General features: G+C 50.0%; 5 protein-coding genes across 5 annotated transcripts; 2 read left to right on the plus strand and 3 right to left on the minus strand.

The window, feature by feature from the left end:
- Positions 1–84: 84 nt before the first annotated feature.
- On the plus strand, positions 85–2,964 carry PC9H_001917 (uncharacterized protein; the record flags this gene model as incomplete). The annotated part of the gene is made up of 5 exons (XM_036771563.1): positions 85–213; positions 308–544; positions 712–1,421; positions 1,514–1,608; positions 1,799–2,964. 5 exons carry the CDS (start codon positions 85–87, stop codon positions 2,962–2,964), a joined length of 2,337 nt encoding a protein of 778 aa, XP_036626184.1.
- Positions 2,965–3,736: 772 nt separating this feature from the next.
- On the minus strand, positions 3,737–4,444 carry CDC4_3 (SCF ubiquitin ligase complex subunit cdc4; the record flags this gene model as incomplete). Its single annotated transcript, XM_036771564.1, has 5 exons — positions 3,737–3,788; positions 3,867–4,014; positions 4,071–4,136; positions 4,232–4,388; positions 4,442–4,444. 5 exons carry the CDS (start codon positions 4,442–4,444, stop codon positions 3,737–3,739), a joined length of 426 nt encoding a protein of 141 aa, XP_036626185.1.
- Positions 4,445–4,538: 94 nt separating this feature from the next.
- On the plus strand, positions 4,539–5,653 carry PC9H_001919 (uncharacterized protein; the record flags this gene model as incomplete). The annotated part of the gene is made up of 5 exons (XM_036771565.1): positions 4,539–4,541; positions 4,596–4,874; positions 4,949–5,076; positions 5,131–5,242; positions 5,300–5,653. The coding sequence occupies 5 exons, from the start codon at positions 4,539–4,541 to the stop codon at positions 5,651–5,653; spliced, it is 876 nt and encodes a 291-aa protein (XP_036626186.1).
- Positions 5,654–10,226: 4,573 nt separating this feature from the next.
- Positions 10,227–10,583, minus strand: PC9H_001920 (uncharacterized protein; the record flags this gene model as incomplete). The annotated part of the gene is made up of 2 exons (XM_036771566.1): positions 10,227–10,393; positions 10,451–10,583. The coding sequence occupies 2 exons, from the start codon at positions 10,581–10,583 to the stop codon at positions 10,227–10,229; spliced, it is 300 nt and encodes a 99-aa protein (XP_036626187.1).
- A 3,363-nt stretch (positions 10,584–13,946) lies between these two features.
- On the minus strand, positions 13,947–14,437 carry PC9H_001921 (uncharacterized protein; the record flags this gene model as incomplete). The annotated part of the gene is made up of 2 exons (XM_036771567.1): positions 13,947–14,245; positions 14,383–14,437. 2 exons carry the CDS (start codon positions 14,435–14,437, stop codon positions 13,947–13,949), a joined length of 354 nt encoding a protein of 117 aa, XP_036626188.1.
- Positions 14,438–20,156: the final 5,719 nt, after the last annotated feature.

Here is a 20,156-nt window from a genome sequence, read left to right on the forward strand (position 1 = left end):
CTTCACCTTTGCGTTTGACGCCCGGAACACATTCCTTCCTCACATACATACACACGTCCTTCCACCCGCTTGACACCCACAACCATGCACCCGCGCATAGACAGCCTGTCAGACGAACAACAGCGCGCCCTCCAACAAATCAGAGACCTCACAAACGGCGGCGACGATGACGTGGCTCTTAGTGTCCTCCACAGCGTCGCATGGGATGTGCAGGTGAGCTATTCGTGCTGGTACACTGTGTATTGGCACACGTTGGCTATATGCTATGAAATATTGGAGGGGGAGATAGCTGATGTGCTTGTTACAGAGAGCCGCAGACGTGATATTCAGCGGCGGCCCTATCCCCACCTCACCCTCCACATCCGCGTCCACCTCCTACCCACCGTCTTCGACGTCTGCTTCCCGCGCGGGCGATGCCGACAGTAGTAGCGGGCGCAACATGGAGACGTTCGAACTGGATGACTCCGAGCAGGGTCAGGGATATGCGTACGACCGCGACGGCCGCGCAGAGCATCATCAGCGACAACGGCATACGCATAATAACGTGAGTCTCGCTCTCACTCTCTTCTTTCTACCCGCTCCGCATTCTCCCCGCCCTGTTCATTCCATACGTCGTATTCAACCACACCTCACACCTCATGTATCACTCATTCCTTACTTTACTTTACTTTGCTTTCCTTCAATTCTAATGCTAATTCCAATGACATACAGACCTGGGCCATCCTCCCGCGCCCGCTCCTCTCCCTCCTCGCCTTCCCCTTCCACGTCCTCGCAAGCATTCTGCGCTTCGTGTTCGGCGTCCTGCGCGTCCCCGTCCCGCAGTTCACGCTCTTCAGCCTGTATACCGGCTCGTCGGGCTATGCGTCGTATTTCGGGTTGAGGGGAGCAAGGGGCATGGGAGCAAGGGGTACGAGGGGAGGAGGGGAAAGAGGGGGAGGAGGAGGGGTGGAGAGGTGGGTGAGGGAGCTGGAGGAGGAGACCGGCGCGATTTCGATCAGCCGGTATACGAAGCAAGCGGCGTATGGGAGTGGGGGTAATGTTGGCACGAATGGTGCAAGCACCACGACGGCAGTGGAAGCGGGCCCTTCGACGCTCACGTCGCGCACGAACAACGCCGCGGCGCTCAATGCGCTCTTCGCCGAGGCGCTCGCCGCTCGGTCTGTAAACTCGAATTCCAACTCGATGAATGGTGCTGATGGGGGAGACGGCACTGGCGCTGGTGTACGAATTGGCGGGGTAGACGACGTAGGAAGGGTAAGCAGTGGGGTTGGCGGGGTTGGTGGTGGAGGGGGGAGGAAGGTCCTCCCGGACTTCTTCGTCGGCGCGTACGAGGACGCGCTGCGCGTGTGTGAGAGGGAGGCAAGGGTGGGCTGTGTCGTGCTGGTGAGCGAGGAGCACGATGATACGCGCGAGTTTAAGAGGTGCGTGTGTTGTTGGGTTTTGTGCTGGATTATTGGTTATGCGAACGTTTATGCTAATGTGGTTTTGTTTTTGTTGGGGTGGTGTGATGTAGGTCGACGCTCACGGACCCCGTGCTCGTGAAGACGCTGCACGACAACGGCGTGCTCGTGTGGGGCGCGGATGTCAGGGAGGGCGAGGGCTGGGCCGGTACGTGCTTTCCTTTTGTTGTGTACATTCTGTCCTTTTACTTCCTCCTACTTCCTGCCATTTATCCCGTTCTTCTACTTCGACTTCCCCCACCGTTTCATTTCATCCTCCTACTTTCCCTCACCCTTCTATCCTCCTACCGCTCATTTGATGAATAAACGCTGACATACGCGTTGGGGGGTGTTTGTAGCCGCGGAGAAGCTGCAAGCGACCACCTACCCGTTCGTCGCGTTCGTCGCGCTGCAGCCGAAGCGCCATATTACCTCTTCATCTGCGAGGGGGAGTAGGGGGAACGGCGCGGGAGGGGCGGGGAGCGTGATGACGGTGCTGTCGAGACATCAGGGGCCATCGACTCCCTCCACTTCAAGCACCACTACCGCCACCTCAAACACCTCGCATTCAAGCTCGCATGCACACGGTTCGGGTGTGAGTTCGACGCCGGGGCCGACGTCCGCGCAGGCGCTGCTGGAACACCTGGAGCGGCAGGTCCTGCCACGCGTCCTGCCGTACCTCGCGCGCGTGCAGGCCGCGCGGACGCAGCATGCCCTTGAGCGGGCGCGGGCGGAGCGCGAACGCGAGCGGGATCGGGTGTTGAGGGCGGAGCAGGATCGCGCGTTTCGGGAGGCGGAGAGGCGGGACCGCGAGCGCGCGGCGGGGGCGGAGAGGGAGAGGAAGGAGAGGGAGGAGAGGGAGCAGGAGGAGAGGGAAAGGGAGAGAGAGGCGAGGGAGAGAGAGGAGAGGGCGGAGAGGGAGAGGGCGCGCAGGGAGGAGGAGAGGAGGGCGTGGAGGGCGTGGATTGCGGGGCGCTTGGAGAAAGGGAAAGGGAAAGGGAGTGGAGAAGGGGGAGGTGGGGAGGGAGGGGTGAAGTTGGCGATGAGGATGCCGGATTCGAAGCGCGTGATCGAGGTGTTTGGGCCCGAGGCGACGCTGACGACGCTGTATGCTGCCGTGGATGCGAGATTGCCGCCGGGAGATGGGAATGGGGAGGAGGTGCTGGATAGCCCTGTGGGTGCTGACGTTGGGGGAGGGAGGACCGTCGAGGAGGTGTTGGACGATTTCCTCGCGACGCGGGCTGGGGATGGTGTTGATGAGGAAGGGGAAGGGGAAGGAGCAGCGGCGTGGTGGGGCTTCAAGATCGTGAACGCGTACCCGCGCGAGGAGATCCCGTGGGTCGCGGGGCGGCGGCTGGCGGACGTAGCGTGTTTGACCCAGCGGGGCGGCGGGCAGGTCGTCGTCGAGATGGCGACGACGAAGACGAAGAGTGGGAGCGGGAGGAGCTCGAGGAATAGGGATAGGGATCGGGCGGATGATGAGGATGGGGATGATGGGTATAATACGGAGTCGGACGATGAGTAGGGGAGAGGCGAGGAGAGGAGAGAGGCGAGGAGTGGGGGTAGGGTGTGGGGGTACCGCGTTTTTGGTATGTTAGTATTTGATATTTAAAAATTGGCAAGCGAACGCAGTGCCATGCGATGCGGAGAACTTTGTAGCAAGGATGGAGTGCGGAGTCAGGTCTTAGTGAGCCCGGCGACGCGGTAAATTTGAACTCTTACTGAGGACTGAGGACTGAGGACTGAGTATTTATTGGTGAATCGTTGAATTTTCGTCGCATGAGTCAATATATTAGTACGATTGCTCATTTTTATATTCGGGAGGGAAGGGAAAGGAGGAGAGAATAACAAAGACGGCTCCTGTGAAGTGATGTTGGGAGGGACAGCACTATGGATAGTAAGATGTTTTTCTGGGTTTTAAGTGTCTTTCTGGCGAGGGTCCAAATCTTCAGAGGGCAAAAAGGAAGAGGGCTGGGGAAGGGGCACTGGAGAGATTGAAGGCGTTGGAGAAGGGGTCCGTGGGTAGGGAAGGGAAGGGGTTGACGACTGATAAAACCTGGGAGGGATTAGTGCTTTGGGTGTCAGTTCTGCAAGCGGGAAGGTCGCAGGTACCGGCACACAGCCTCAGGCCTCAGGAGACGCGACAGGTTGCGATAGGCCGTGGTACGTGGTTTGTATGATTACACCATTGCAATTGAGGACATTGGATATGTAACGAAGGGGCAAGCGTTTACTGACTAGGGACTAGGGACTACCAACCGAGGAGAGATCGAGAGATCGAAGAAGGGGGGCGGGGACTACTGGCTGAGAATGGTGCGCACGAAGGATTCGTAGTTGATGTTGCCATCGCTGTGTGAGAGGAGAGGGAGACGGGTGTTAGTGAGATACGAAGGGGAGAAGGGGCGAGGGGAGGGGAAGGGGACTCACGCGCCAACCTGGACACCCTTGAGCAACTCGTCAACCTCCTCGTCTGACATCTTCTCGCCGAGTTGCGTGAGCACGTAGCGCAGCTCGCCGACGCCGATGAAGCCATTGCCTTCTTTGTCGAATACTTGGAAGCCGCGGATGAACTCCTCTGCGGATCGGGGGTGAGCGAGTCCTGTAGATGGAGAGAGAGAGAGAGAGACTCACCTGGTGTGCCGGCTGGTTTGAAGCCATCTGGACGGTTCAGGATGGTGAGGAAGGTCTTGTAGTCGACTGCGCGTGTATGGGGATCATGTCAGACAAACAAGTGATGAAAGGAAGGAGATGGAGGCCAGAGGGTGGGTAGAGTGGTTGGGAACGTAGCGCACCTTCGCGTGGTGCCGAGTTGACGAGATCGCTCACTTCTGCTTGGGTCGGGTTTTGGCCGACTGCGCGGAGGAGGTCGCCCAGGGTTTCGCGGGGAACGGCGCCAGTGCCGCGCTTGTCGAAGAGCGCGAATGCCTCCTTGTACTCTGCGTTATCGCTCTGTTGGAGATCGGGATCAGTGGAGCAGCTTGGACGGGCAGATGGGCACGCACCATGACTTCTGATTCGTTAGTGTCGGCGTTGTTGGCGTTCTAAGATCAAGAGGCGTCTGTTTGCGTCTGTTTGCGAAGTCTCTAAACTGATACCTCCATGGTCAGTTATCTGAACCCTTCACTTTTGGAATCGCGGAGTGACCGTCGTGTATAGGACACCGATCCGCTGAGCGACACCGTGCCCCCACGGTACGCCGTAGAATCAGACGAGGAGGACGAGTTTAACCCGTTATCGTCGACGCGCGATCAAGAACGCGATCACGGTCGGGCCCCAGGGGATGATGCGACGGTCGACGTCAAAGTCGTACCCCCCGATGTTGTGGGCCTAAAAGCAAAGCCAATGATAGTCGCGTCAGGCCAGCTCGCGAGCTTTTGGGCTGCTGGCGCCCAGCTGGGGGAACAGATCGGGGCGGTATTTGTGAACAATGTACAGGTGTGTTCAAACTTCCGTGCTGCTTAGATGCGAATGGACATAAATGGGGCTGATTTCGCGCTACACCTGTATAGGTTGGGATGTTGTTCACTCCGGGGTGGACACCGGCCGTCGTGTTGATCTCGGAGACGACGACGGCCCTGCCATCGCGCATGATGCACTCATATGCAAGCAAAGTCGTTGAGGTCCTCACACCCTCTTCGTACGCGTCTTTTCCCAGTCATCTTATTAATGATTATTTACGGCATCAACACAGGACCGCGCTGTTAGACATTTACCCTCATCACGCGTATATTACCGCTTCCCCTCTACCCTTTCATCTGGCGCCTATACGATATCTGTCTCTCCGTTCATCGTTCGCGCCGATGGTGAGTCTACCTTGTCTTTGCTTTGCTTCGCATTGTGTTTTATCTTGCCTTCACTAGTCGGTTGAGCGGTTCGAGACACCCAACTTGATAACCTCGACATCTGCGGCCTTCATGGCGATCCTAGCTACTCAAGCACTGACGCCAGCCACCCTCCTCCTTCTCCCCTCCCCCCGCATCCCACCTCCCCCTCCACGAACCCTATCCCCCTCCGACATCGGGATGGTCTTCAACACCCCGGAATGGTCCCAGGTGCAGATGCAGCGTGCGACCGACTTGCTGGTACACGCGTCTGGGGATCCGACGGCGGGTACTGTGGTGCTGGTGAGGTGGAAGGCCACTGCAGAGTCCAAGCACCCCGGCCGCTCAGCAAGAAGAGCGAATGTCATTGGAGAGGGGAGTATGTACATATGATAGGAATCTGTTTGTACTTAATTGGCTTAAAAGATTGTTTACAGAAGTCAAATCATCCTGCCTCCGAAGACCTGTTGTGTAACAGAAGTATATCTGATCCAGTAGAGCCACATTAGTGCTGGCTAGTCACACTCAATATACACTTACAATCCTTAGTTATTCACTATTCTTATCTTAACATTATTCCCTCTTTTATTTAGTGTATGTACTCATACAGTCAGCATGGTAGTGTTAAGAACTATGTCAAGGGGCCTCCTGACTTGTGTGACAGGATTGCGGAATGTGCAGATGAGCAGAGCACATGCATGGGACTTGACTTTAGCTATGATGCTGTGCCCTTCTAGCCCTGCAGTGTCCTGATTTCAGAGACCCAAGGGTGAGAGGTGGGCTCTCACTGCTGATATAATCCAATGCCCCCCTGGAATACATTGTGATTAAATTGAGTATGCATAAAGCATAAGATAACTATGTAACTACAGAGTAAATAGAGTTTATGATTATTATATTTCCCTATTGTATTGACTATGGTGGATAAGATTACTTTGATATGACCTCAAAAGCTTTGGTGATCCGAATATGAGTCCATTGAGAATATGACTTGGATTTGTTCAAAAAATCTCTCTGGTGTGTTCAAATGTATTCTACATGTGAGCAACATGTTGAAGTGATGTGCACACTTGTTGTACAAATGTACAATAAAGTTGCGCTGGGTAAGCGCCCAGTTCCCACGCATTGGGGACCACCCATAGACACTGCCAACACCCATGGGAACGACCCAGGTCATCATGGGATGACTGGTGTTGACAGTATTGCTAAAAGTGTGCAAGCACTGTTTAGCAATCTGTACATACTTTACAAGCGCACGACTCCCACGGTCAATGCAACGTTCCCACGTTCAGCGCCCCATTAGTAGGTCTGTTGACCTCTATTGTGACCGCCGGAACAGGCACCGGAACGCCTCGGTCTCCACAGGGAAGCAAAAGCAGCAAAAATGAAACATGGAGCCATCATTAGAATGATGTCTGGCATGTTCCCAAGCTGCTCCGGAGCTAATCAAATTCGGACGCGATTTAGTGGACGCCTATATTCACGCCTCGCGCAGAACAGTACCCGTGGGAACCTGGGATGGTCATTTTCCATACATGTCTAGAGTAATAGACACAAAGAGTCAATAGAGCGCAAATCATTACATATTATTGATTGATTGCATCAACACATCATTAGTGATTGTTACCAAGGCAATTAGAGTGTATTAGGACGCTTCTACAAGCTTCTGATCAGACTATAATAGCCTATAGTTTAACAGATGGACTTACTTTCGACCGGCACCGCAGAAATATGATTCCTCAGGAAGAAATGGAGTCAGCCTGGAACATCCTTCATAACAGCAATCAAGACCAGCTAGAGAGTCTCCGTGTCCTGGCGATGAGCGAGCTCTGCAGGGAACTAGGTCCTCGTTCTCCTCCAGCATCCGTGCATGATTCTCCTTCCTCCCTTGTTCTCTCTCTGTCCTTCCTAGCCGGTGGGCCGTAGACCATAAAGCGCAGACCGCAGACGGCTCCAAATGCTGCCAGGATTACTTGTAGGGTTTGCACCCTGTTCGAAGTCTGATACACGGTATACTGTACATATATCATCATTTCATTTACTTCTTGTTTTGAGACGACTGAGCGCTCTTGTACTACTGGGGCCGGGTGGACATGCCATTACCCCAGCAGTGAGCTGAGACCAAACTTGACTACATGTAGATGGTGACCAATGCTGGGTCCTAGTGCTGATGTGGATACTCATGCGAGCATCCGATATTCATTGATAGGCAATCAATAGTGCCAAGTCGACGCCGGAGGCCGCTGATATGGGCAGCCGCACATTGCAGGCTTGGTCATTGACGAGCTGAGTCTGGTAGTGAAGCACCGAGCACCTATTAATGAGTAGCTGCGAAGGTGAATTCGCACTTGTGTGAGCGAGGACAGGGAATGGTGTGTTCCCACCAAAAGCGAAGTAAGAAGGAATGAGAATGAACACAATCCGGTTGCCACCTCCAACTAAATACAAGTATCTATGTACGCTTTGTTCTTTGAAAAGTCTTTGTTGGATGAAGTACAGTTTGACACCTTTAACGGGCTCCCCAGCGGTCCTGCATTGATTTTTTTTCTCCTGTTAATGTAGGTGCGAAGTTGTATTCGCTGGTGTGAATGCAAGGACTGGGAATGGGTGGTGTTCCCACCAAAAGCGAAGTGAGAAGGAACAAAGTGAAACCGAACACCACGTGGCGAACGGAACGGAGGACGGAAACACGACCAAGCAGCGCCGCGTGCGACTGCTGGACTCGACTTTCGCAACGCAACGGAGGGAAGGGGAAACTAACTTCTTGTTCTGTAGGTAGATATGTAGCACTATATATACTTGTAGTATATGTAAATAAGCACGCGGAATATCCATGCATGAGTGAATAAGTAATACCTAAGAAACTATGCGGCCGCAGCTGGTCACAGACCAAAACAAGAAGTAAATGAAACGATAATATACGTACGAAAAATCATGTATCCGGGCTCGAACAGGGTGCCAACCCTACACTGATGTGTTGAGGGAAGGGAAGACAAGAAAGGAACCCAGGGCCCAAGCTACGTGCTGTTCAAGTATTCTAAGGTGAGCGGAGTTTCATTAAGACGTGATGTTTGGCGTAAGCCACAAAGTACGATGAGCATTTGTCAGGTCCTAGCTTTTGATTGACTCAGCTGGAGACAAGCGTGCGTTGTAGCGCAACCGGCGTCAAGAATTCTGTAATAAGGCCACAAAGAGCAGTCCGCGACCGAGGGTCAGTGAGATGCAGGGGCTCTTCGTTCACCTCCGTACTTGTATTGGCTAAGTTCATACTGTAATTCTTTACCAATGCAAGATTGATCCGCTGTCTGGATTGAGGCATGATTGAAGGGTGAAATATTCTGCCTCAACTCACAGCTTCAAGGAGACAAAGATGTCCAGGACGGACATGCTGTGTTGCTCCCCCACAACATCTGCATCACCGGCTGCAAGCGTAATTCACATAGTGAGGGCGTCAATTTTGTAAATCCCCCTGCAATTAAAAGACGGACAATCCCTTCCACACACCCCATTTTCTAGACTCGTTCTCTTGATTGAGATATACACTATCAACGGACCAAGGTACTCCACAACGGTCATGTTTCGTTAATTCCCCCGAAACAGTCTTCGTGGTGCAGTACGCCCAGATTTTATCTGCAATTTTTAGCTCAAATTATGTTTCTTTGCTGCCCCCACTATCAGCGCGAGGTGTTCGGAAGAGGAGGCCCCTGATACAAACCACGTGTCCCAACTTGGTGCACGATGGGTAATACCCATTGGATAAGCGCCCATTGGCCGAGATGGCCGTCGATGGGACGCAATGAAAACCTCTACATTAATGGATTTCTATCACACTCGCGCCCATTAAAGCAAATTATGGCATTGATAACCTGTCACAAAATATTCGTACCAAGGGTTTGGTCCACTTGGTGGTGCGAGAGGCGGCAGTCCAGGACTACCATGTTGCGGTAGTACACAATTGACTGACTCCCATAAAAATCACGCCGAGGTAGACTTCAATACTTTAGCCACCTAGTCATGCAAATAAACAGTTTAGGACAGCCAGAGTCTGTCTTCTCGATCTCGACACCCAAACAGGGACGTCTGGGATGGCTGCTTTGCGTGGCTTCCCCTAGCATATGTGTACCCAACAGACTACGCCGCCCTCGAAAGGTTGCTTTATTCGATATCCAATGAATACGGACGACTGAAGCCAAAGCCATGAAATTTTTCCAGAGTGGCACAAACTAGATCTAAATACAGAACAAGCTGCAAATATTTCAAGGATGTGGTTCTCACAGTGGGTGTCGCGGCGGCCCTTCTGCAGACCCATAGGCGAAGTTGCCGTAATTTTTCGTCTATGTGGTGATTGATGGTCCGCAACGGCCATCTTCCGTCCCGCCACCTAAGTTCGCAACACCAGCAACAAAGCACGGCAGTCCAAGACGACCATGTTACATTGTAGGGCAGGATTACCAGTTAGAAAATTAGACTGGCTGCGTGACTCAATACCAATCCTGGGGCCTTGTCTTGGTGGTGCAAAACCTACACGGCGTGCACTCCTGGACGGTCGTCTTAGGAACTCACCTGTCAAATATTTTCAATGGGTTGTGACGTCCAAATGGTTTGTGAATTTATGCCAATTTAAGTATAGCTAAGTATTTTACAGGTCCTCCAAAACAAAAGCAAATCCGCCATTGTAATCTACATCCAAATCCAAAGCTGGGTTTGAAAGATTGCCTGAAGGCTTGGGGAGCGACTTCTTGCGAGTGCATCTACCTTGGAGACCTGTCAAGACCTTCAGATAACCCTCGCTTTCTGGTATACACGCAATCTTCTCTTCCTCCATCGTATATGGTTCGTCTTTTGTTTTCAAAAGACCAATGTACACCGCCAACACTTGATGAAGGTAGACTTTGTATATACCCTCAAAGAAGTTGAGAGGACACCCATATGTTGTGGCGAAGCGGTGCCTCTTGGAGGCGTTGATCTATCGGACCAACTTGGCGGTGTTGAGGGAGATGGCGTCAAGCTCCTCCTCCTTATAGGTGATCCTGCAAAACAGGACTGGAAGAATCCTGCCTACAATGCAGAGGACGAGGACGTCCTTCATTCCCTCTGTCGTCCTAACATCGGGCAGATGCTTCAACAATTTTTCTTTTTGGGATGTCAAGGATGAGTAAGAGATCTCTAAGATTGTTTACAAGGACTTACCAGGGATTACCTCCGGCTTGAGACATGCCTTTCGAAGCATATCTATCACATTGCGGATGATAGAGATTGCACACTCGTCGTGTGTTGCGTTGGTTGTAATTGGCAAGGCTGCAGTGATGATGAGACTGTACATGTGGCGCCTTATGCACCGGCCATGGTAGAAGTGACTCCCTGAGAAGACAGTAGAATCATCAAGGGTCACCACCATATGGGGCATCCCTCCTGGCATCATGCTTTTGTGATGATCAGCCTTAAATCAGAAGTTAAAGACGTGGTGACTTACAGCGCTGTGCCCTGTTCCAAAATTGCATATGATGCCTCATACTCTTCCGATTCCAATACATTCTTGTTAATCCCCTGAATGGTATTACTCCAGTCGATGGGCCTTGACGCCCCTGGGTCGTCCTTTTGCCGGAACAGCGCCCATAGCTTTCAACCGTATGACGGCACGGCCATTGTGCCAAAGCCATTCGTATTGACATGCAGGTGGTGCCAAGTGTGCGGGGTTGCGGCTATTGTCCATGTCACGTCTGCCATGTTGACCGTTTCTCTCGGCCTGTCAACGTCCCATGTTGCTGAATAGCAAACGCGGTCCAGGGTGTTGTCGAACACCAGTGGGGTTTCTGTTAAACTATAGGCTATTATAGTTTGATCAGAAGCTTGTAAAAGCGTCCTAATGCACTCTAATTGCCTTGGTAACAATCACTAATGATGTGTTGATGCAATCAATCAATAATATGTAATGATTTGCGCTCTATTGACTCTTTGTGTCTATTACTCTAGACATGTATGGAAAATGACCATCCCAGGTTCCCACGGGTACTGTTCTGCGCGAGGCGTGAATATAGGCGTCCACTAAATCGCGTCCGAATTTGATTAGCTCCGGAGCAGCTTGGGAACATGCCAGACATCATTCTAATGATGGCTCCATGTTTCATTTTTGCTGCTTTTGCTTCCCTGCTGAGACCGAGGCGTTCCGGTGCCTGTTCCGGCGGTCACAATAGAGGTCAACAGACCTACTAATGGGGCGCTGAACGTGGGAACGTTGCATTGACCGTGGGAGTCGTGCGCTTGTAATATATGTACAGATTGCTAAACAGTGCTTGCGCACTTTTAGCAATACTGTCAACACCAGTCATCCCATGATGACCTGGGTCGTTCCCATGGGTGTTGGCAGTGTCTATGGGTGGTCCCCAATGCGTGGGAACTGGGCGCTTACCCAGCGCAACTTTATTGTACATTTGTACAACAAGTGTGCACATCACTTCAACACTCTGAGAGTCTGAGTAGAGTCTAAGTAGAGTCTGTATGAGTCTGACTGGACTCTGACTGGACTCTGGGACTCTGACTACACTCTGAGCAGAGTCTATCTGAGTTGAGTGAGAGTCCACTCAGACTACGGTTGGACTCCATGTTGAGCGACCATCTGTCCATCAACCCTAATGGGGAGGACAAGCGTGCGCTGAGTGAAAGACTAGTGTCTACTCACTGGTTATAAAACTAGTACTACTTGTAGCTAGATAGTCTTGATGCACACACTTAGGTAAGTTCTCTGGTAGAGCACTTGGTAGATTGTGGACAGATACAGGCTCCTTATATACTACTATCTACCTAAGATATAAATAGATGCACAGTCAATACCTAGTCAGTATGACTCACATCATTAGTAAGATACTTCTATAAAGTTTTACTGCGGACTGCATGTCTGACTCATGTCCTGATGGTCATGGTCATGTGGAGGTGCATGTGCAACACTCGACTCATCCAGAGTCAGTTTAGACTCTATCTAGATTAATTCACAAAACTCTATCAAGAATTCAGATAGATTACACTTGTCCTGAATGACTCTGTGTGTTAATTCACAATCAAATAGTTCAATAAGTCATGTATGAAGTGGTGATTTGAAGTTCTGGTAGATTATTAAACAATTTGAATGCTACTCAGAGTAGTACACTAAATAGACTCAGATTGGATTAGTCACATGGGAGTAAGGCAGGGGCGAAGACAAGGGTGCGGGGCGAAAACAAGGGTGCGGGAGGGCAGGGGCGACGACGAGGGCGAAGATGAGGGCGCAGGGGAGAAAACAAGGGTGCAGGGGCGAAAACAAGGGCGCGGAAGCGCAAAGGCGACGACAAGGGCGAAGATGAGGGCGCAGGAGTGCAGGGGCGACGACGAGGGCAAAAACAAGGGCGTGGGAGCGATGACGAGGGCGCGGGGGCATGGTTGCCATTGGGAAATGGAAGGAGAGGGAAGTGGGGGTGGTGGGAAGGGGTGGGGGCTGTCAGTTTTGACAAAAGGAAGGGGCAGGGTGACTTACATTCCCTAGCCCTCCTCCTCGTTCCCTGCGCCGCGCGTGGACACCTTCTGGGTGCTTCGTGATGCTCTTGGGGGCATTCCGTGTGTGTGGGTTGGGTGAAAAGTGAGGGGATGGTGGTGGTTGAGAAGAAAGAAGGCAGCAGTGCCAGCGTGGCACGCCACTGTCACATGCGCGTGGCGTCGCGGCGATTGCCGAATAGGCGCGCGCCTAAATAAAGAGAAGAAAAGAAAAATAAAATAAAAAGAATATTAATATTCGTCGTTAAGCGCCCGTTCGCTGAAAAATGACTTATCATCAGATAACCCTTGCTAACTCATTTTTGGACGTCCCAAAGCGGAAATTGCCTCAGAAAACCTCCAATAAATTGCAGAAAATCCATATAAATCCATATAAATTCATGTAAATCCATGTAAATCCTTATAAATTCATGTAAATCCATGTAAATTCATATGAAGCATATGTATCTTTCATAATTATGTCTCCATCAAATCTACTTCATGTGAACTTCATGTGCATTGCATATAAATATTTACATAAATCTTATATAAAGCTCACATACTATATATAGATAATGTAAAAGAAATGTAGAGGAAATGTAAAGGAAATGTAAAGCAAGTAGAATAAATGTAAAGATTTTCCTGCCATTCCTATGAAACATATATTTACATTTTCTCTATATGAAGCCCATATAAAGTTCATATAAAGCATATGACTTCATATAAAGCTCATATGAGCTTCATGTATAAATGTGGTAAACTGTTAGGTGCTTGCTGAGCGGGACGAGCAAGGGAAATTGGTAACTCATGATGGGGTTCCGATCACTCAGATGATGTCAGCATCACACTTTTAGGTCACACATGTGATGATTTAATATAAAGTTAAATCTGATCGACTTATGGTTTACATAGCTGTCACAGTAACATTGACAGCCTGCTGCGAGCTCGGCAAAGCTCCTGGGAACACATACGGTGATCTCGGTGACACATTTTGCCAGCCGCTCTATCGAGAGTTTCAAGCTCGCTTGACAATGTACTTGTGGGGATGAGCAACACTCACGATTTTGTGTGACGCTGACTCAGCTGATAGACGCCCAAAAGCTGGCAACAGTTTTGGCACATTGTCGGTTTACTTCCAGCATCGCATACTCACGATATACACTGCAATTGTACTCTATACAGCTCATAAATCATCATCTTCAGCTTCCACCTGCTCCTCCCAGTCCTTTACAACAAGCATGGTCTCAGCTTCACCCTCTACAGCCAAATCTCGAAGCCCTTCTGCAAGGGCAGTTGTTTTCAAAGCCTCGGGGTCACCCTTTACAGCAAGGCGAGCAAGTGCGTCCCTAAGAGCATCCAACTTCTTCGACTTTGTCTGGACATTGGTCTTTGCCAGGACGGTGCTGTCCTTGATAATAACCCGGTAGATTTCCAGCTGATCGTCAAGCTTCTTATTGGTCAGTTGTTCACTGATGCCAGCTGCTGTTCACACGAGTTCAATATTCCCAAGCCTTTCCAGAAGCACCTTTGCCAACTGCCTCTTTTCTGTTGAAGTGATGTGCACACTTGTTGTACAAATGTATAACAAAGTTGCGCTATACTAAGCGCCCGGTTCCCACGCATTGGGGACCACCCATAGACACTGCCAACACCCATGGGAACGACCCAGGTCATCATGGGATGACTGGTGTTGACAGTATTGCTAAAAGTGCGCAAGCACTGTTTAGCAATCTGTACATATATTACAAGCGCACGACTCCCACGGTCAATGCAACGTTCCCACGTTCAGCGCCCCATTAGTAGGTCTGTTGACCTCTATTGTGACCGCCGGAACAGGCACCGGAACGCCTCGGTCTCAGCAGGGAAGCAAAAGGAGCGAAAATGAAACATGGAGCCATCATTAGAATGATGTCTGGCATGTTCCCAAGCTGCTCCGGAGCTAATCAAATTCGGACGCGATTTAGTGGACACCAATCTTCACGCCTCGCGCAGAACAGTACCCGTGGGAACCTAGGATGGTCATTTTCCTTACATGTCTAGAGTAATAGACACAAAGAGTCAATAGAGCGCAAATCATTACATATTATTGATTGATTGCATCAACATCATTAGTGATTGTTACCAAGGCAATTAGAGTGCATTAGGACGCTTCTACAAGCTTCTAATCAGACTATAATAGCCTAAAGTTTAACAGGTTATGGGCCCTGAGCTCTAACTTGACAACACTGATTGATTGTTCCTGCATTATTGAATTGCTGCCTATTGTTATACTGGGGGTTTATTGTGATTGATCTAGTGACTCATTGAGTACTGATCTCGCATTTTGGCCTATTGGAGCTTATTGAAAGTCACAACAAGACTATAACATTGTTATTGATAGTCACTACAGGACTCTAAGCTGTTATTGATAGTCATCACAGGACTCTAAGCTGTTAATTGTCAGTCACACAAGACTATAAATTGTATTGAAACACTATGTCTACTAGTTCAAGCTCAGATAATGGGGTCAAGGTGAAGCCACTGACCAACTCCAACTATCAGGAGTGGTGTGGTGAAGCCAAGGCCTATCTGATGCGACTGGGGCTGTGGAGACTAGTGTCTGGAAGGGAATCTAAACCTTCAGACAAGGCTGAGCTGACCAAATGGGAGGCAAAAGCTGAAAAGGCTGCTGGGGAGATTTACCTGTTGGTTGAGGCGGACCAAAGGATTCATTTCCGAGGTCTAGAGGATGATCCAGTGGGAATGTGGGCTGCCATAGAGAAGGCACACCTATCCAAGAAGCCCGGCGCACGCTTCAATGCTTATGACGACCTGTTCTCAATCCACAAGGAGGACAACGAAGGTCTCATCGATTTGGGAGTCAGGATTAGCAAGGCAATGGCTAATATCCAAAATCTGCGTCCAACAGGCTTTACCATTGAGCAGTTAGACGAAGAGCTACAGTGCATGGCATTGATTCGGGCTTTGCCTGATGAATACAAGCACTTGTCAGCTTCTTTGTTGCTAATGGAAAAGCTGGACAAGGATACTATACTCCAAGCATTCCGAAGCGAAGAGCTTAATCGTCAGCGCCAGACTGAGCAAGCGAATAGAGCCAGTCACAAGGGTTATGGAAAGAAGGGCGGGGCATACAATGGAAAGGGCAGAGGTCACCCCACAGTTGATGCAGACACCTGCTCATTCTGCAAGGGCAAGGGTCATTGGAAGAAGGATTGTGAAGCATTGAAGAAGGTCATTGCTAGCAACAAAGAAAGTGGATCAGGGGGGAGCAATGCCAAAGTGGCAGTGGAAAAGGCAGATGCTGCGACGGAGTTTGCTGGTCAGGCAAGTGCTCGTTCTATGAATGAAGCTTGTGCTGCATTTTCTAATGATACCCATTGGAATACAGATACAGGGGCCACTTCTCATATGACACCTCACAAAGAATGGATTCGCAATTATACCACATATAGAGTGCCAATTAGGCTAGCGGATCACACCATTGTATATAGTGAGGGCGTCGGAAATGTGCTCTTCAGACCTGTAGTTAATGGTAGACAAGTTAGAGATGTGGAGATCACTAGAGTACTCTATGTTCCTGCATTGTGCAATAATCTGCTTGCTGTTTTGTACTTGACTCGCAATAAAGGCTTTAATGTTCATATCACAAAGGAGAAAATGGAGTTTGTTCGTAATGATGTTCTTTTGTTCTGTGCTACAATCAATGATGCTGGTATAGGCTATTTAGATGGTAGTACAGTAGACACAAAAGAATTTGTTCATGTTGCATCCACTCTGCCTTTGGATCTGACTCTATGGCATAGACGGCTTGGCCACCAACACCATGACGGAATTAAGCAGATGATTAAGGATGAAATGGTGGTTGGATTGACACTGGACTCTTCTGCAAAGCCAGATCCTGTTTGTATTCCCTGTCTAACTGGGAAGATGCATGCAAATCCATTTCCTTCGTCATCCAACAGAGCTGATGAGCTGTTGGCATTGGTACACTCTGATGTTCACTATGTTGGCATTGATTCCCACTCTGGTCAGAAGTATTGGGTCACATTCATTGATGACTACTCCAAGCTGAAGGTGGTGGTTCCACTGAAGCTGAAGAGCGAAGTCTTTGCTGCATTTAAGCGGTTCAAAGCATGGGCTGAGAACCAGACTGGCAAACATATCAAAGTCTTCAGATGCGACCAGGGTGGTGAATTCATGAGCAAGGAGTTTGACAAGTATTTGGAGGAGCATGGTATAGAAAGGCAGTTCTCAGTGCGAAACAGACCACAGCAGAATGGAGTGGCTGAGCGTGCAAACAGACTGCTTAGTGAACGGATCACTGCAATGCTGGATGAGGCTGGATTGTCAAAGGCCTTTTGGGCTGAGTGTTTGGCTGCACTTGTTCATGTCTTGAACCGATGCATTACGTCTTCAGTAGCTCATGCTACGCCATATGAGGTGTGGCATAGACGAAAACCTGATGTTGGGCATTTGCGGGTATGGGGATGTGTTGCTTATGTGCATGTCCAGAAGGACAAGAGGGAGCATTTGGGTTCGCATATGGAGAAGTGCATATTCATTGGGTATCCTGATGGGTACAAGGGTTGGAAATTCTACAATCCAAAGACGAAGAAGGTCATCATCTGTGAACGCGCAGATTTTGATGAGCGCTACACTTACAGTGGCCAACTTCTGAAGGGCATTGATGAGCACGACCTCTCAGAACCAGCTCCTCCGAAAACCAGTCAGCAGAGCGCACCAGAGGCAACATCCAAGGACAAAGACAATGCTCAGCAAAGGGTCATCGACTTGCCTGCAGTTGATAATGACGATGAGGACAATAGCAGTGAGGATGACACTGTTGATGATGATAATGTGAAAGAAGAAGAACAGGTGGAGGGTGAAGCGCAACAGGATGATAATGAGACACCAGAGCCAGAAGAGACTCCCCCACCTCGTCCTCGTCGCAGAAGAGCTGCACCTCGTGTGGATGATAGTGATGATGAAGCGGAAGTCGATGATAGACCAGTGGCTGTAAGAAGACCAAAACGCGACATCAGACCTCCAGGGGAATGGTGGAAGGTTCCTGCTGCACCTCCAAAGGCCAGGGAGGCAACTCCGGACGTCTGGGAAATGCGAGATCCAACTCCTGCTTTAGATGATGATGATTCACAGTCTGAAGAAGAAGCTTTGGAGGCTGGTCCTGTTGGCAAGTTAGTAGAGCCAGAGACTTATGCTCAGGCAATGAGGTCGCCCCACGCTGCACAATGGCATGAGGCTGCACTAGCTGAATACAACATGCTGCTTGCTAATGGGACTTGGACACTGGAACCTTTGCCAGAAGGAAAAGTGGCAATTGGAGTCAGATGGGTCTTTCGGGTCAAGTATCATGCAGACGGAAGCATTGAACGGTTCAAGGGCCGGATTGTTGCTAAAGGATTTAGTCAACGGCCCGGATTTGACTATAATGAGACCTTTGCTTCGCCATCGAGACACGCTACCATCAGGACTGTGCTCGCTCTAGCTGCTAGAGATGATCTGCACTTGCGCTCAGTTGACATTTCACAGGCATTCATAAACAGTGATATTGATGCTGAGGTGTATATGGAGCAGCCTGAGGGATTTAAGCAAGGTGTAACCAAGGGTCAAGGAAGGATAGTCTGTAAATTGAACAAGTCTCTGTATGGGTTGAAGCAGTCACCTCGGTTGTGGAGTGAGAAGCTGGGTGAAGCACTACATTCAATGGGCTTCAAGAAGATTTACTCTGACCCCTCGCTCTACATCTATGATGATGGCACTGTCAGAATCATAGTCCCAGTGTGGGTGGATGATATCACTCTTGTTTCGAAATCAAAGGAGGCTCTTGACAAGTTTGTGATTGAGCTGGAAAAGCATTTCAAGTTGCGGGACTTGGGGGAGACTTCGTATCTGCTGGGCATGGAAATAACACGAGACTGGGACAACCACAAACTCTACATCTCGCAGCGTCAGTACATTGTCAATAAGCTTGCACAGTTTAATATGTCTGATTGCAAACCAGTGGGGACTCCCATGGCTCCAGGTATGAAGTTGACCACAGATGACTGTCCCAAAACATATGAAGAGGCACAAGAGATGGTGGATATCCCCTACATGAGTGCTGTTGGCTCCTTATTGTACTTGGCTACAATGTCCCGGCCTGATATAGCCTTTGCTGCGAGTGCACTGGCTAGGTTCAACTCGAACCCAGGCATGATCCACTGGAAGGCTGTAAAGCACCTGCTACGCTATGTGAAGGGCACGATGGATATGAAGTTGGTATATGGACCTGATCCCGCCATAGGAGATGAAATCTTCGTCACATACAGTGATGCAGACTACGGCGGTGATAAAGGGACAGGGCGGTCTACAAGTGGTTACTTGGTTAAGATTGGGCTGGGAGCGGTCTGCTGGAGCAGTAAAGCGCAACAGATGGTTGTTCTGTCAACCACTGAAGCCGAGTATGTTGCTGGGGTTGCTGCTGGTAAAGAAATATGCTGGATGAAGAACCTCCTCTCGGAAATTGGTTACAAGCCAACTTCGCCATCCACGCTCTACATGGACAACCAGTCAGCGATTAGAGTGGCAAAGAACCCCGAACACCATGGCAGAATGAAGCAACTCGACTTGAGCTTCTTTTGGTTACGCGATCAAGTTGATTGCAAGCGCATCCAGCCAGTCTATCTTCAAACAGAGGAAATGCCGGCAGACCTGCTCACCAAAGCACTGGCCAAACCACAAGTGGAAAAGTTGAGGGAGATGATGGGATTGGTGGGATAGGAGGACGTATTGGGCCAGGGGGTTGTTTGTGGGTGCCCCAATACGTGGGTCCACCAAGTGTTGCATCAGGGGGTTGTGTTGAAGTGATGTGCACACTTGTTGTACAAATGTATAACAAAGTTGCGCTATACTAAGCGCCCGGTTCCCACGCATTGGGGACCACCCATAGACACTGCCAACACCCATGGGAACGACCCAGGTCATCATGGGATGACTGGTGTTGACAGGATTGCTAAAAGTGCGCAAGCACTGTTTAGCAATCTGTACATATATTACAAGCGCACGACTCCCACGGTCAATGCAACGTTCCCACGTTCAGCGCCCCATTAGTAGGTCTGTTGACCTCTATTGTGACCGCCGGAACAGGCACCGGAACGCCTCGGTCTCAGCAGGGAAGCAAAAGGAGCGAAAATGAAACATGGAGCCATCATTAGAATGATGTCTGGCATGTTCCCAAGCTGCTCCGGAGCTAATCAAATTCGGACGCGATTTAGTGGACACCAATCTTCACGCCTCGCGCAGAACAGTACCCGTGGGAACCTAGGATGGTCATTTTCCTTACATGTCTAGAGTAATAGACACAAAGAGTCAATAGAGCGCAAATCATTACATA

The sequence above is a fragment of the Pleurotus ostreatus genome, assembly GCF_014466165.1.
Source record: "Pleurotus ostreatus strain PC9 chromosome Unknown scaffold_10, whole genome shotgun sequence".
Taxonomy (NCBI): Eukaryota; Fungi; Basidiomycota; class Agaricomycetes; order Agaricales; family Pleurotaceae; genus Pleurotus; species Pleurotus ostreatus.